At 55.0% G+C, this 14,448-nt stretch overlaps 1 protein-coding gene across 1 annotated transcript; it reads left to right on the top strand.

The window, feature by feature from the left end:
* Nucleotides 1–4,487: 4,487 nt before the first annotated feature.
* Nucleotides 4,488–6,515, top strand: VRTN (vertebrae development associated). Its single transcript, XM_054162032.1, has one exon. It carries the CDS (start codon nucleotides 4,488–4,490, stop codon nucleotides 6,513–6,515), a length of 2,028 nt encoding a protein of 675 aa, XP_054018007.1.
* Nucleotides 6,516–14,448: the final 7,933 nt, after the last annotated feature.

Raw genomic sequence — 14,448 nt, 5'->3', positions numbered from 1 at the left:
TTGTGATAAAGCAGGTCCTGGACTTGTGAAGAAGACATTGGGGTAGAGCTGGTGCTGGCAACATAGTGATGGTGGAGCGAGGTGCCTGGCATGCAGGGTGTTTGCACAGCCTCACGTGATGCCCGAGGGATGGGATGAACCCATTGTGCAAGCAGGAGTAAAAGAAGGGGATTTCAAGATTAGACTGCGGAGGAATCAAGGCAGAGATAGCAGGGAGGAAGGCTACAACATCGAGGGCCCAGGCACAGCTAAGGAAGGCAGGCAGATGCAAGCCTATTCAGGAGGCTGCCCAAAGCTGAGGTCAGGCAAAAGGCTGCCGTCATTTTGGTGCCGTCATTTTGGTGCCTCCTGCAAAAATTTTTGACCGCACAGCTGAGCTTTGCCAGCTTTACCTGCCCGGGGGTCTCACCAGCATTTCTTTGCCGGGGGAGGAAGCACACTGCCTCGGGAGGGGAACGGGCAGCTGTCTCCTAGCTAGCAGTGCAGTGAAAGGATCATGGCCTCAGCAGGAGCAAGTAGGAAGATGCACACGCGCTGTGCCTACCCCGTGGACTGTAGTGACACGCACTCGGGACCTGCCTGCTCCCCGTGGGACACGAGGGATGCCCCATGCAGGCACCCACCTCGCACTCCGCAGCCCTTGTGGGCTCTGTCGCCAGCCATGAGGCAGCAGACCCGGGAGATACCTCGGGGCAGGAGGATGCTGTGGGGCGGCAGGCTGCCGGGGAGCAGCAGGGCGCAGCGGGGCAGGGCGGCGGGAGGCGGCGGGCCCTTTAAGCGCGGCGGCGGCGGGACAATGGCCATTATCACTTTAGCTTTGGAAGTGACCCCCGGCCCGCTCCGCTTTCATCTGGGCCGGGGCCGCGAGGATGGCCCGCTTCCTGGCGGGGGAGGGGAGGAAGGGGGCAGGCGGGGAGGGGCGGCCCGGCCCGGCTCGGCCCGACCCGGCGCCGCACGCGGCCGCCCGCTCCCGAGGGTCACTGCGGGGCTGGCACCGGGGCGGCAGCGGCGGCGGGTCCGCGCCGCTTCCTGCCGCCGCCCTTAAAGGTGCGGGGCGGCCGAGGGCGTGGGTGGGGTGCGACCCGCGGAGCCAGGTGAGTGCCGAGCCGAGCGCCGTCGGGGCGGCGGTTTCCCGCCGTCCTTCCCTAACCCTGACCCCGCGGGCTGGCCCGCTGCGGCGGGCACCTTCCTCCGGCGGCCAGGCGCCCCGTCCCGCCCTGCCCTCAGTCTCTGGTGGGAGGCTGCACGGCACCGACGACCTCTCCCCTGCCCCGGGGCTGTTCATCCCTTTGTCTCCCGGGCCAGAGGAACGGCGGCCCCTGCTCCCACCCGGAGCGTAAGGCTGTCCTCGTCTCGGGGGCCGCTTTCGGGAGAGGCGAGAGCGGCCGTGGGGGCGGCCCCGGGTGCACGTTCACGGGGGGACGGGGCTGGAGGCGGCTGACAGGCGCTGCTCGCAGCCGGTGCCCCTGCCCGGGAGACAGCTGAAGTCGGGTTTGGCTGCAGCCCTCCGGCCTGGGTGAAGGCGGGTCCGTGGCTTCTCACCGTGCAAGTGTTGCCCCATTTTCTGGGCTATAGTGGAGGCGTGGGCGTTGGCAGACGGAGCCGGCTTCTACTACCTGAGCTGCGAGTGCTGAGCACCTCCCGGAACCTCCCTCCCGGGATTTCTGTTCCAGTGGTGTTTCTAGCCTAGGCAGTCCTTGAGATTACAGCTTCTGCTGCGTGGTTGTGGTAGGTCAGACCTCCTCCTCTCCAATGAAACCTTCCCTGAGCCTGAGCTCACAGCTGGGGCTGGGAGGTGGGCCACCCAACCCAGCTGGGTTGGGGTGCATGGGTATTCCTGTTGCTTGTAAGGCACTTGCAGTCCAGGGCAGCAGGGACTGAGGTCTCCTGGATTCCTTCTGGTGGGAGCGTTTTTGGGGCTGGCTTGGGGAACTTGCACTACTGGATGCCACCAGCCCATCAGTTTGGGTGAGGGAACGTGATCTGCAAGTACTTGCTTATCTGTTACAATGCAAAAGCGGCTAGGTGAAGTAAAGCCTCCTTTATCCACTCTCGGTGTGCAGGCAGTTTTGGAAGCACTGGTCTGTCGTGTTCAGCTGGCTTTGCTGGGGGTGTGCAAGGAAAATGTTCCCTTTGCAGCAGGTCTTGTTCAGAGCTGCTGAGTTTTATCTGGGAATACACCCAAACTCCCAGCATGGCTTACTTCTGCCCCCCTCCATCCTCCCTCGGGAGCTCACCTGTGCTGTTGTAGTTGAAGGGTTTGCCTTAGGATCACTTTTGAGGCTCTCTTGCTCTGGGCAGCAGAAGTTGGCAGTGACATTATGACTGTGGGGTTAACACTTAAGGACAGGACTGAATTCTGTGCCTCCAGCTCTCCCTTTTACCCTTCCTCTCCTCCACCAGCTAAAAGGGGGGTGGGCTGGGGGAAATGCCGACCAGGGTCGTTGCTGGTGCTCTCTAGCCTGTGTCACCTCCTCACTCTCTTTAGGGGAAAAGCTTGCCTTGCCTTTCCTGGCTCTTTTCTTGGTTAGTGTTCAGCTGGGCTGTGGGGGCTGAAAGAGGGAGGTGGCTGCCGTGGAAGGAGGTGGCTGTTCTTGGAAGGGCTTGGCATGACATGGAGAAGGAGGACTTAGGCTGTTGCTGCTCTTCTGATGAATACTTTTGCTTCAGATACTAAAGCACATGTTGGACTTAGTAAAAAATTCTATAAACTTCTATAAATTTCTATGAACTTCTAGGAGAGCAACAATACAGAGACCTGACCTGAAGTGTCAACACTGTAGTTGCTCAGACCAGGATTTTGGATCAATTTATCTTCTCTGCTTCACAGCTGTGTGCATTCTGTGTTGTCTGATACCTGATGCCCCACAGCTGTGGGAACAGCTGTAAGAGAGGGCCCTGATGTGCAGGAGACTGAAGAAGCTTGAAGCAGGGGAAGGGAGCTAATTTGGTGACTAGCTGTGTCCTGTTAACAGGCAAGGGGCAGCAGCAGCATGGAAGCTTGTGGTGAGATAGCTGGGAAGCACTCATGTGATTCTGTGGCACCTTGTTTCATTCACTGTTTGGTTGTGGCCAGGGGCTGTAGATGTTATAACCTTATCTGCAGCAGAGCACAGGGCTGAGAATTGGGAGAAGTCAGGAGGGACATCTGCTTTACTGCAGAGCTGCTGTTTTTCCTGCCTGGCTCTGCTGTTTCCTCGCAGAGCTTTGAGTATGTAGTGACACATGTGAAGTGTTGTGGGAAGGTGGGTCTCCAGCTGGAATGTGAATCAAGTAGACTACAAATTGATGCCTTACATTTTGGAGTGGTATGTCAATGAGCCTTAGGAGAAAATGGACCATGGTAGGTTTCTTGGTTGAGTAAAGTGATGTAGTCACTGGGAAAACACTGATTAAAAAGGGATAGACTGAGCTGGCTGATAGGGAGATGATGCTGAAGAAGCACTTATGGAGCTTGGATCATGGAGTGTGATCTGCAGTTGTGAAAGCTCCTGGAGAGGTGAGGGAAGAGCCATGCAGACGTCAGGAGCTAAGCTGACAAAGGAGGATGTGCAGGGTTCACCCTTTGAGTGGGAGCTGGCACACAGATGGAGGAAGAACAGGACTGGGGTTTGCTCAGGCATAGAAAATAGGCTCCGTACAGCCTCTGAAGTACCCATCCAATGCTCCTGCTCCATCTGCACCTCTGGGTTGCCTCCTGCTTGGTAATGTAAGTCTGGAAGTGCTCCTTTTGCAGCTTCTCCCTGGCTAGAGGTATGTGTCTGCTGAGCAGCAAGTGACATCTAGTGTCAGCTCAGGCAACAGTAACTGAGGCTTGGGCTGGCTCTGGTTCTTCCTCCTATCCCAGGTTTTGTGACAGGAAAACGAAAACCCCCACAATTTTATGATTCTGTGGAATGAGTGCAGTGCCCTGCTCTGGAGGAGGGGCCAAGCTCCTTGCCCCTTCTGTCCGGCTGAACACCTTGAGCCAGGTCCCTCTATGCTCCTGTGCAGTGTTACTCTGTCACAGGTCTCTTGTGTAGAGATGACAAATGTTTCCCTGTGAGGCTCTCTTCTTGCTGTGTCCTTGTAACAGGATGGTAAAACGAAAGATTTGGAGCTACTGATGGGAGAGCTGGGTACAGGGGTGAGGACAGAGCCAGGAGTAGAGGAGTAGGAGGTGAGCTGTCTTCCCACACTCATAGGTGCAGTCACTCCTCAATTTCACCTAGATCAGTGCCTCTGGAGGTTGTGTGCCGTGTGTATTGCCCACAGGAGGTCACTGGAGAGCAAGCTGAGCCCAGGTCCCTGTCCTAGGTCTGCTTGTGAGGACCTGGGCTTCCTTCTTTGTCCTTGGAAGTGTGGATGGAGGGGTGAGCAGTGGCTTTTCCTTTACCCTCTTCCACCATCCTGCCCTCTGGGGAAGAGGCAGGCCTAAAGGCCGGGTCCATGGTAGTCTGGAGCATGTTTAACCTCTGGTGACATCTTTGTTTTTGCTGTCCTTCAGGATGATTCAACGGCACCAGCTGGTGCAGTCTGTGCTGCAGGAGCTGCAGGAAGCTACCGAGTGCTTTGGTCTGGAAGGTCTCACCAGTGCTGTGCTGGAGGCAGAGAGAACCCTGTCATCTTTCTCCCTGCCTGGCTACTGTGGGAGGCAGTTCCAAGAGGAGTTGGAGGTTGACCGGGTAGCCAGAAGCCTCTACCCTGAGGATGCTCCGAGTAACATGCTGCCTCTGGTGTGCAAAGGTGAGGGCAACCGTCTCTTCGAGGCTGCCAGCGTGCTGCTCTGGGGCAACCCCAGCCTCAGCCTGGAGCTGCAGGTGCGTACAGTGGTGGAGATGCTGCTGCATAAGCAATACTACTTGAATGGCATGATTGACTCCAAGGTGATGCTGCAGGCTGCCCGCTACTCCCTCTGCACTGACGAGACCCCAGAGATGACCAGCCTCCCCATGGCTATACTAGAGGCCATCTTCGATGCCGATATCAAAGCTACCTGTTTTCCTGGCACTTTTGCCAACATGTGGCACGTCTACGCTCTTGCCTCAGTTCTGCAGTGTAACATCTACTCCATCTACCCCATGAGCAACTTGAAGATTCGGCCTTATTTCAACCGCCTCATCCGGCCCAGGAAGTGCGGCCCACGAACCTCCACCCTCCACATCATGTGGTCAGGGCAGCAGCTCTCCCGGCAGGTCTTCAAAGCGCAGTACTTTGTGGCTGTGGTTGGCCTGGAGGAGCTGGAACCCACGATGCCCTCACCGGAGCCTCCTGTCCAGCCGATGAAGACCCTCGAGCTGCTGAACAGTGACCCCCAGCTGACTTACTCCAACCTGCGTGACCGGTACAGCATTACCAAGAGCACCTTCTACCGCTGGAAGCGCCAGTCCCGCGAGCACCGGCAGAAAGCGGCTGCCAGGTTTGCGGCTAAACACTTCCTCCAGTCCTGCTTTCAGGAGGGCAACATCATCCCCCTCCAGCACTTCCGACAAATGTTTCCAGAAATTTCCCGGTCCACCTACTACGCCTGGAAGCATGAGATGCAGAGCATGGTCAACGGTGATGCCTCTGCTCTGGCTGAGGCACATGGGTTCCAGGAGCTGCACAGGGATGTCCCGAAAAAGGCTGATGTGGATGAGCCAGCAAATTCAGGGGGGAGCTTAAGATCCCCAAGTCCTTCCCTTGACCCTGTCCAAGCGGGAATCTTCATGCAAGGAGCCAAATCCTACCTGGAGAAATGCATTTCCATGAACACTCTGGTGCCTTACAGGTGTTTCAAACGCAGCTTCCCTGGCATCTCCAGGTCTACTTACTACAACTGGCGAAGAAAAGCCATCAAGGAGAACCCCAACTTCAAGTCCCCCCAGCCTCCCTCAGATAACCAGAAACCTCTAGCAATAGGAAAGCCATTCCTGCAGTTGAAGCCAAGCAGTGTGCCTGTTAGGAAGAGGCCAAACAGAGACCGGCCAGCACCTAGGAGCCTCCTGCAGCAGAAACCCTCTCTGTGTTGGAGGAAGCAGCTGCGCGATGTGGCCAGGAGGCAGGTCCAGCAACGGCGGCTGCCATTCTGCCAGTACCGCCTGCGCTACCCGTCTCTCTCCTCCACAGCATACTGGTTTTGGAAGGGCAGTGGTGGGGCCCTCTGGCAGCATCGCCTGCCCTGGACCGGCTCCAGACGGCCATTGAACCGGGTGCCTTCCCCGTCACCTCCCAGAGTACAGCCAGGCCTCAAGCCCCAGTGCCCCACAGAGGTAGCCACCAAGCAGCCAAACAAGCCGGCGCCAGCTACGCCCTACAACGCCACCATCTCGGGCTACGCCGTGTCGGAGCGAGCCAACAGCCGGATGTTTGTGATGGATGTGATTGCCACTGCCCAGTTCAAGGCGCAGGCCAAGCTCTTCCTGCAGCAGCGCTTTGAGTCGAAGACCTTCCCCACCTACAAGGAGTTCAGCGCCCGCTTCCCGCTCACGGCACGCTCCACTTACTACATGTGGAAGCGTGCTCTGCACGACGGGCTGACGCTCGTGGATGCCTGAGTGCCAGCTGCCTTGGTCACAGCTCCTCTGCTCATTGTGCTCTCTTGGCTCTCCAGCAGAGCGCCTGGGCTAGGGCCCTGCTCTAACTTCTGTTCTGGTTTGGTTTGATTTGGTTTTGTTCCTAGTCTCTGGTCTTTTTGTGTGTTGTGTGTGCACGGTTCAATCAGGCACGGGAGCGCGGTGCCCGTTCCCAGAGATGGGAGGAGTGGAAGGAGGAGGCGCTAAGCTGCCCCAAACGGGAGGGGCTAGGCGGTTGTCCTCTCTGTGCTCGGAGAATGAGCAAGTGAGGGAGTGCCGTGCCAGTGGCACAGGAATCTGCTGGGTCTCTTGAGACAGAGGACTTGAAGAGATCTCTGCCCTGGGTGGTTGCTTGAATGAGTAACATGGATGTGCAGGATGAGCATGGAGCTGCCCAGCATTCCCTTGGTGAGCACAGCAGTGCTGGCTCAGTTGTGGGTGAGGAGGGACTGAAGAAGTGCTCAGCTTTATGGGACATCTTTGATCTGGGTTCTTCCCAGCTAAGGAGAACAAAAACTTCACTTGGGGTCAGCACCAATGCCACCTTGGCTTTCTGGCTCTTAATAACTGCCTCTGGTTGTCCCAGTCCTCCCTAGAAGGAGTAGAAGCTGGTAGAAGAGGGGACCTGTTTGTGTTCCTACTGCAGTCTGTCTGCTAGCAGTGCAAAGCTAGGAGCCAGTGTCCTTTGCAGGCTCTGGAGCAGCTGTCCCTGACCTTTCTGGTCTTGTAGCAATAACCTTTTACACAATCCTTTACTCTCACAGCTGGCAGATGCCTTACTTCCCTAGGGTGTCTCGTCCCCGGTGCCTGGGAGAAGGCAGAGAGACCGAACCTTGTGTGGCCTGTGTCTCCTGTGCCACACTGCAAGCTGGGTGCAGGTGTCTCCTTGCAGCCAGTCTAGAAGCATATGCATCTCACTTGTAAGAAATCAGAGCAATAAAGAAATCTTCCACTCCTAGTCCTGTGTGGTTTCTTACTCTTGTTTGTATGATTTCTGGGCAAGGCTTTCCCCTCCATGTCTGCTTCTGAAACTGGTTTGTGAGGGGAGAGCCTGCATACCCCTCAACCCCTTCTGTGAAGGTCCTCTTCTGCTTCCTAAGACCTGGTGGGGACCATCAACTTGGCTCTCTGGATTGTGCTGTCCTTGGTGACAGGCCAGGACTGAATGCAGGGCTGGGAACAATGCAGCTGGTACAGCTCTGTGTGATGGCAGAGATGCCATGGCACTATCTGGCATGTCAGTGGGTGGGCCTGCCCTGAAGTGGTGGTGCTGTAGGAGGCTTAAAGAGGCTGTTTGCACCTCTGCCCAGATGGAGTCTTGCAGTGCAGGGCTGTGGGGTCCCTGCCAGTCTGGGTTCTGCTGGGGGGTCTTTAAAAAGCATTGCCTCTGCAGTGTGCAAGCTTCTGTGTGGTGTTTGCCAGCAGGGCTGAGCTGTAGTGGCTGCTACTGCCGAGGAGGGTGATGACAGCTGCAGTACTTGATTGTAGGAGTCAAGATGCAGTGGTAGCCCCTCAGATTTGCTTGCAAATGAACTCTCTTTCTTCCTTCAGCATGTCTATGACCTGTCAGACTCTACTCAGCCCAGTCCTGCTCCAGGTGCAGTCTTGCTTCATTGACCACTTGGAGTGGAATATGTGCTAGAGAGTCCTGCTGAGCTTTCCTGGGCATCAATCTGCTTGACAAAGCAGGGATCAAAGTCATCTTCTGGCATCCTTGGGTGTGAGGCAGCCCCCTAGGAGCAGTTCCGAGCCACTGAGGCATCTTTTCAGATCCTGTTTTGCTTTGTGGCCTTGTTGTTGTGGGTCCTTACCACCCCCCATCCACTCCACTGCATGCTGTGTAGCTGTAGAGGAGTGAATCTGGGGCAGCAGATGCCCCATGGAGGGAGGCAAGCAGGGAGCTGTGGAGCAGTGCTGTGTGCTGCTGCAGAGAGCCCTGGGCACCCTGGCTCTGTGTCAGGAAGTAATTGGAGTAATTAGCTACCAGAGAACTCCTCCAAGGGTATTCTGGTAATTACTCCAGAGTGATTACCTGTGTTTCCAAATTGCTGGAGGCTGGAGATAGCTGCTTTAGGCTCCAGCAGTGACTGTGAAGGTGGACACGAGACCCCCTGCAGCACGCCCAAAGGAAGGAGGGGTGAGGTTTCTGACAGTGAGGGTGGGTTTTCTGACCGGGGGTGCTAACACATTTGGGGCCATGTGGATATCTCTAAGGCTGGGGCAGACTGTACAGCAGCAGAGCGATGGCTGGGGCATCCCTCAGCATGGCACAGTATGGTGGGTGGCTAATAGCTGCTGGTGGTGGCAGGTGCCATCAGGAGAGCCTGAGGGAGTCCCTCTGGTGGTAGGTACCCAGTTCTCTGCAGAGTAGAGTATGGTTTCTCCTGCTTTCTGCCACTCAACTCTCCCTGAAATAGGATTGTCGCATGCCTCACACTGGGGTGTAGTTGCAGGATAAATCTCTCCTGGCTACTGAATTTGGACTCTCTTCCCCCATCCTCCACTACCCTCTTGTATGGCATTTTGAGGAGAGATCTATGTGTGCTGGTTTTCTGTGGGAAGGGGTGTGGGTGAGGGACTTTTTAGGGTGTCAGGTAGTGATAGGACTAGGGGGAATGGAGCAAAACTCTTAAGTGGGTAGATTCAGATTGGGTGTTAGGAAGAAATTCTTCACCATGAGGGTGGTGAGACACTGGAACAGGTTGCCCAGGGAGGTGGTGGAAGCCCATCCTTGGAATTTTTTGAGGCCAGGCTGGATGTGGCTGTGAGCAACCTGATTTAGTGTGAGGTGTCCCTGCCCATGGCAGAGGGGTGGGAACTGGATGATCCTTGAGGTCCCTTCCAACCCTGACAATTCTCAGATTCTGCCCTTAGCTGGATGCCTGGGTAGGGCATGGTGGGAAAATAATACTCATCCCTCTGAGGTGTTTTTCAAGTACCCTTATGTTTCTCCCTCCCAGTGCACTGATGGTAGCAGTGTTGTGGTCGATCTCTGCCAGTTGGCACCATCTAAATGGTGGCTGCTTGTTATTTACTGATGTAGTTTGTTTCTGAGTAGTGTTTAATTGAGGGGGGAATTTGTAGCACTTAATTTGTACTTGTGCTGCTCTCATGTTGAGCTGGTGGTAGGAGATGAATTTGAGGCAGGTTCATCTGTTCCACGCTGTCTGATAAAACTGCCTTTGCATGTGGAGTGAGACTTAGCTCAGGTGCCAGCCAAACTCCCTCACAGGTGGGTGCTTGAAAACACCAACCCCCTCATAAATGGAACTTAAAAGGCAAGTGAAGCTCAGAGGCTGGTGGGCAGCAAAATTAATTTGGAGCAGCTCCCTACCTACCTGCAATTTCTTTGTGTCCCTGGCTTTTCCCCTTGCCCCTCTCCCCATCCCTCCTTTGTCACTTCAGTAGCCACAGCACTGGGGGAAGGTAGAACAACTGCTGCGGGATGGACATCGCCCACCATACCTCAAACACTTGAGAATAAAGTTCTATCTTCCTACCACTTCTGCAGCTTGAGCACAGGCAGGGGGCAGGCAGGCAGCTGCTTGTGCAGCAGGAAGGAGGGTGCTGGCTCCAGATCCTTTGCCCATGGGGCTCTGCCTCAGGTCTCTGTGCCAGGCTAAAGCAGCCACCCCTTTGTGGGGCACTTGCAGCCCTGAGTGTCCCCAAAGGTTGGGTGGCTTTCTTCCTTTCCATGCCAATACAACTTCAGAGGGGCTAACCTCTGAAAACCAGCTTTCACATGCCTGTTGCACACAGAAATGGCAGAGGTTGCAGATTAAGCACTGTGCTTCAGGCAGGGGCACAGTTTATATCACAGATTGTTGGCTTGTGAAGCTTTGTAGCACCTCACCCAGCCACGAAGGCATTGAGGTGTTGCAGGCAACCTTTTCCCAGTGTATGGACATCTCTGTCTTGCTGTGGCCGATGCCAGCATACATGAGGATGCAGGGCAGGTTAGAGAAGCCCTTGCCTGTGAGCTGCAAAGCCACCAGTCCAGCTTTGTGAATGAGGTTGAGAGTTTGGTCACCACAGGTGATGGTGCTGCTGTAACCCACACAAACTTCTGGGAGACACCAGGTTTGGTCCTGCCTGACATTCTGATTAAGCAGCAAGATTGGTTTAAAAATGAAGTTAGAAAACACTGCATGGATTAAAATCCAGGTAAGCTTCATGTCTCCAAAGGTAGATAGGGAGCCCCTGGGGGTGTTTCTGCTGGGAAGTCCCCAAAAGGTTCCCAAGGATGGGAGTGAGCTGAGCACAGCCCTGCAGCTGGAAGAGCTCCTGTGCAGAAATGGGGGCAGGAGGGAAGTTGTGCCATGCAGTGAGATAGCCCAGGAGCTCAGCTTCTTCAAGGCAACAGAGAGCAGCATGGGGAAAGAGAGCTGGGCAGACCCTGGTGGCACCAAGGCCAAGAGCTGGCAGTGAAAAGTTGCCTCATCCACATGGGACTGAAGCAGTATTTCTAACACAGGCAGAAACCAGCCATATAAAATGCTTCCCTAAGGTGCAGGTGGCTGCTTTTGCTTGCTGAGAAAAGGAGGTAAAAAAATGCTGGCCATGCAGTGTGTGGCCGGGTGGGGGGAGAAGAGAGGTGCTTCCACCACTGCCCTTGTCCCACCCTCTGGCTGAAGAGACAGCACCAGCTCCTGTGCTCAACGGAGCCTGGCCCAAGGGGAGGCTGGCTCCACCAGTGCATTCCTGCATACATGGCTACTGGAGGCTGTGGAAGAGGGAGCTGGTGCCTGCATCTGCAGTGAGAGGAGAGGTAATGAGCCTCCTGATTTCACAGCAGCTGATGCCTGAGTGATGGCTCCTAATTGGCTTCTCTCTGCAAAAATCCTCTCCTGCCAGCCCCAGGAGAGATGGCATTGCCACAGGCTGTGCCTCCCCTCAATCTCGCTGCTGCAGGCTGGTCTTGGGGAGCAAAGGGGAGAGGATAAGCTAGACAAAGAGATGCACTGCTAAATGCTTTTAGATTTATTTTTTTGTTGGCTAGGAGTAGGAAATTCTCCCCCCCTCAGATAATTAGCTATTTCCTTACTGGATTGCTGCGAAGGCAAAACACTCACTGTGCCATTAAGTGAGGCAAAGAACTTGCTCTGCTTTTATATCCCTGTGCCTCCAGAGAACACTACGAGAGTGGTGAGGCACTGGAACAAGTTGTCCAGAAAAGGCATGGATGCCTCCTCCCTAGAAGTGCTCAAGACAAGGTCTTTGAGCAACCTAATCTAGTGGAAGGTGTCCCTGCCCATGGAAGAGGGTTTGGAACTAATGGTCTTTAAGATTCCTTCCAACTCAAGACATTTTATGGTTCTATGATTCATTGACAGATGGGGAGGAGAACTGAGACATTTCTGCCCCACCAGCTGATGGACAGCAGGTTGCATCCTCCCAGTTAGATGGAGTAGCACAGCATGAAGAACAACCTGCACCACTGGTTTCTGTGTCACCCAGCTCAGGGGTGACTCTGAGAGGAGGCAGGTTGGCTGGGAGAGTGCAGTTGGACCAGTGCCTCAGTGGACCCTTTCAGCTGGGGACAGGGTCCACAAGGATCTTGTGTCCCTCACAAACTGCACCAGCTTCTTTTCCCTCTCACCTCATCCCTGTGGGAAGAGAAGCAATATCCAGCACAGCCTCACCCTTGTCACCGCTCCCCAGCCCCAGTCTGTAGCCAGCAGCCCCATTTTGGCCTGCTGCAGCACATGCCAAGGGGTGAGTGGCATGAGCAGAGCTGGGGGAAGCTCAGATGCATGGTTGCTCAGATTTGTGGCCAAGGTGCCAGTGCTTTTTCCCCTTGCCTTTCTTCCTGGTTGTGTCCTAGAAGGTGGCCAGCCCCACCCTTGTCACAGGCTCTGTCTGCCCCATTCTTAGCTGCTTCTGAAGAGCAATGCCTGCTGAGAATTGCTCACCTTGGCATTGCAGAGGTTATGAAAGGAGCCTAAGCTGGGAGGTGACATTTTCCCCTGCTGCAAAGAAACCAAAGCCCAGCACACCTCAGACAGCACAGCCTCCAGCTCCTGCCTGAGCGAGGACCATCTGCAGGCCAGGGAAGTGATGGAGGGGATGTTCAGCCAGCTGTGTGGAGCTTACCTGGCTTTGTCCCCAGGGTCTTCTCCTCACAATAGGAGGGCATCTGGGTCATCTGGTGATGGCATTTCTTGCAACCCAGGAGTTGCCCAGCATGTGAGATGAGAGAAGGGTATCTGGGCAGGGGTGCAGGGAGAAGGGAGTTGGAACAGGCTTTCTGGTGACTTTTTCTGGCTGTCTCTTGATGAGGCTGAGGCTTTTGATGGGGCCACAGGACCAGAGCAGGGACATTTTGGGGAGGAGTGGGCAGAAGGCAAGGGGATGGGGTTGCTGGGGCCAGGGACCGTGCCTGTGCTGGGGGTGCCAAGCAGCACCTGTGTTCACAGGGACAGGCACCTGCAGCCCGCTGGCAGGGAGCTCAGTTGCAAATGGATGTCTTGATTTATGGATAACTAATTACTCATGAATGAAGAATGAGGGCTTCTGATGTATCATGGGACCCTTAAGCAGCTCTTGCATTTTCAGAAAACCCTCAGCTGTGGGGAAATGCTGCAGGTTGCTGAATACACCCTTGTAGGACTTCACTATTTAACCAACCCTACTCCCCATCCCCAGCTGAGAGAACCCCAAATCCTCTTCCTTCAGTAACCAGGAATCTTGCTCCACCACTGCCCCTCTGCACGGGCACAGACCATCTCTGCACTCCCTGCCTGTTGCATCACCTCTCACAGCTGTGACCTTCTGGGTCCCTTGCACTCTCTTCTCATTTCTGGGCTAGACATTCCTGTACCACACTTCAAGGCTGTTCCTCCTTTGTTCCAAATTTCTCAGCATCACTTGTGGGATCAGGACCATTATGGAGCTCTGTCATGGGGCTGAGGGTCCTGTTTGGCTGGGGGATCTCTCTCCTGGGAGGAGAGGAGGGAGGGAGCAAAGGGTCACCTCTTCCACGCTCGCTGGTAGAGTTTAGTTTGAGCTTAAAAAACAAAAATCAAGTTTCTGGGGCTTGTGTCTTTCCTGGCTGCTGTGCCTTGTTGCCTTCTTTTTGCTTGCCTTCTGCCAGGGCAGCTGCAGCAGATGCTGTGAGTCTATAATAAGTTATTCAGCAGCAGCCTCCATGCTAGTCCTCGGATTTCAATTTCCACGTTTCCCTTCAGGCTGTTGCTGACTAATTTCACCATTTGCATAATGCTCCCCTTAGGGATGCTCTGGCACAGCCCCTTCCCCCTCCTCTGACAAGATCATCAGAGGTTCAAGCTATTAGCAGAAGACAGTTTAATTCTGTTGACCTTTCACCCTGGTCCTTCCTCCTGCACCTCCAACTGAAAAAAAAAGACAGAAGTGGGTTGGGATGCAGGGGGCTGGGATGCCCATGGGGAGAGGGCTGGGGGTTGGTGGCTTCTACCTGGTGGCTTCCATCTGGTGCAGCCTCTGGAGGGAACCAGGCAGCAGAGGCACAGTTTCTCATTGCCGATTCTGGTCCATCAGCCCTGATGTTTTTGTCTGAATCAGCATCAGCAGGGGCTGCTCAGGTACCCCAGCTGCCACCTGTGCCCCCTGGCTGGAGACGCTTGAGGTGAAGAGGCAGGATGGTGCTGAGCTTGGTGGAGGAGTGATGGGCCTGGCTCTCCCTGTTGCTTGGGCACCCACAGACTGAATGAATGCTCCTGTCATGCTCAGTTATTTGGAAGAACAGATGCCCAGGAAGACACATGGGTGAGAGGGGAATGAAAACCATCCCTCAGCTGCTAGGTGAAGGTGAACCTTTTCTCTTCTGGGCACCCCAGTCATTCCTTGAAAATTCTGTCTCTCTTCACCACCAATAAGACCTACTTAATCCCTCCTGATGTTTGTGTTATTTTGCCCCTCTTTGAGCACATTTTTA

This window comes from Dryobates pubescens, chromosome 5 (assembly GCF_014839835.1).
Source record: "Dryobates pubescens isolate bDryPub1 chromosome 5, bDryPub1.pri, whole genome shotgun sequence".
NCBI classification, from domain to species: Eukaryota; Metazoa; Chordata; class Aves; order Piciformes; family Picidae; genus Dryobates; species Dryobates pubescens.
Note: the sequence above shows the minus strand (reverse complement) of the source record. Positions and strands in the feature narration are given on the sequence as shown.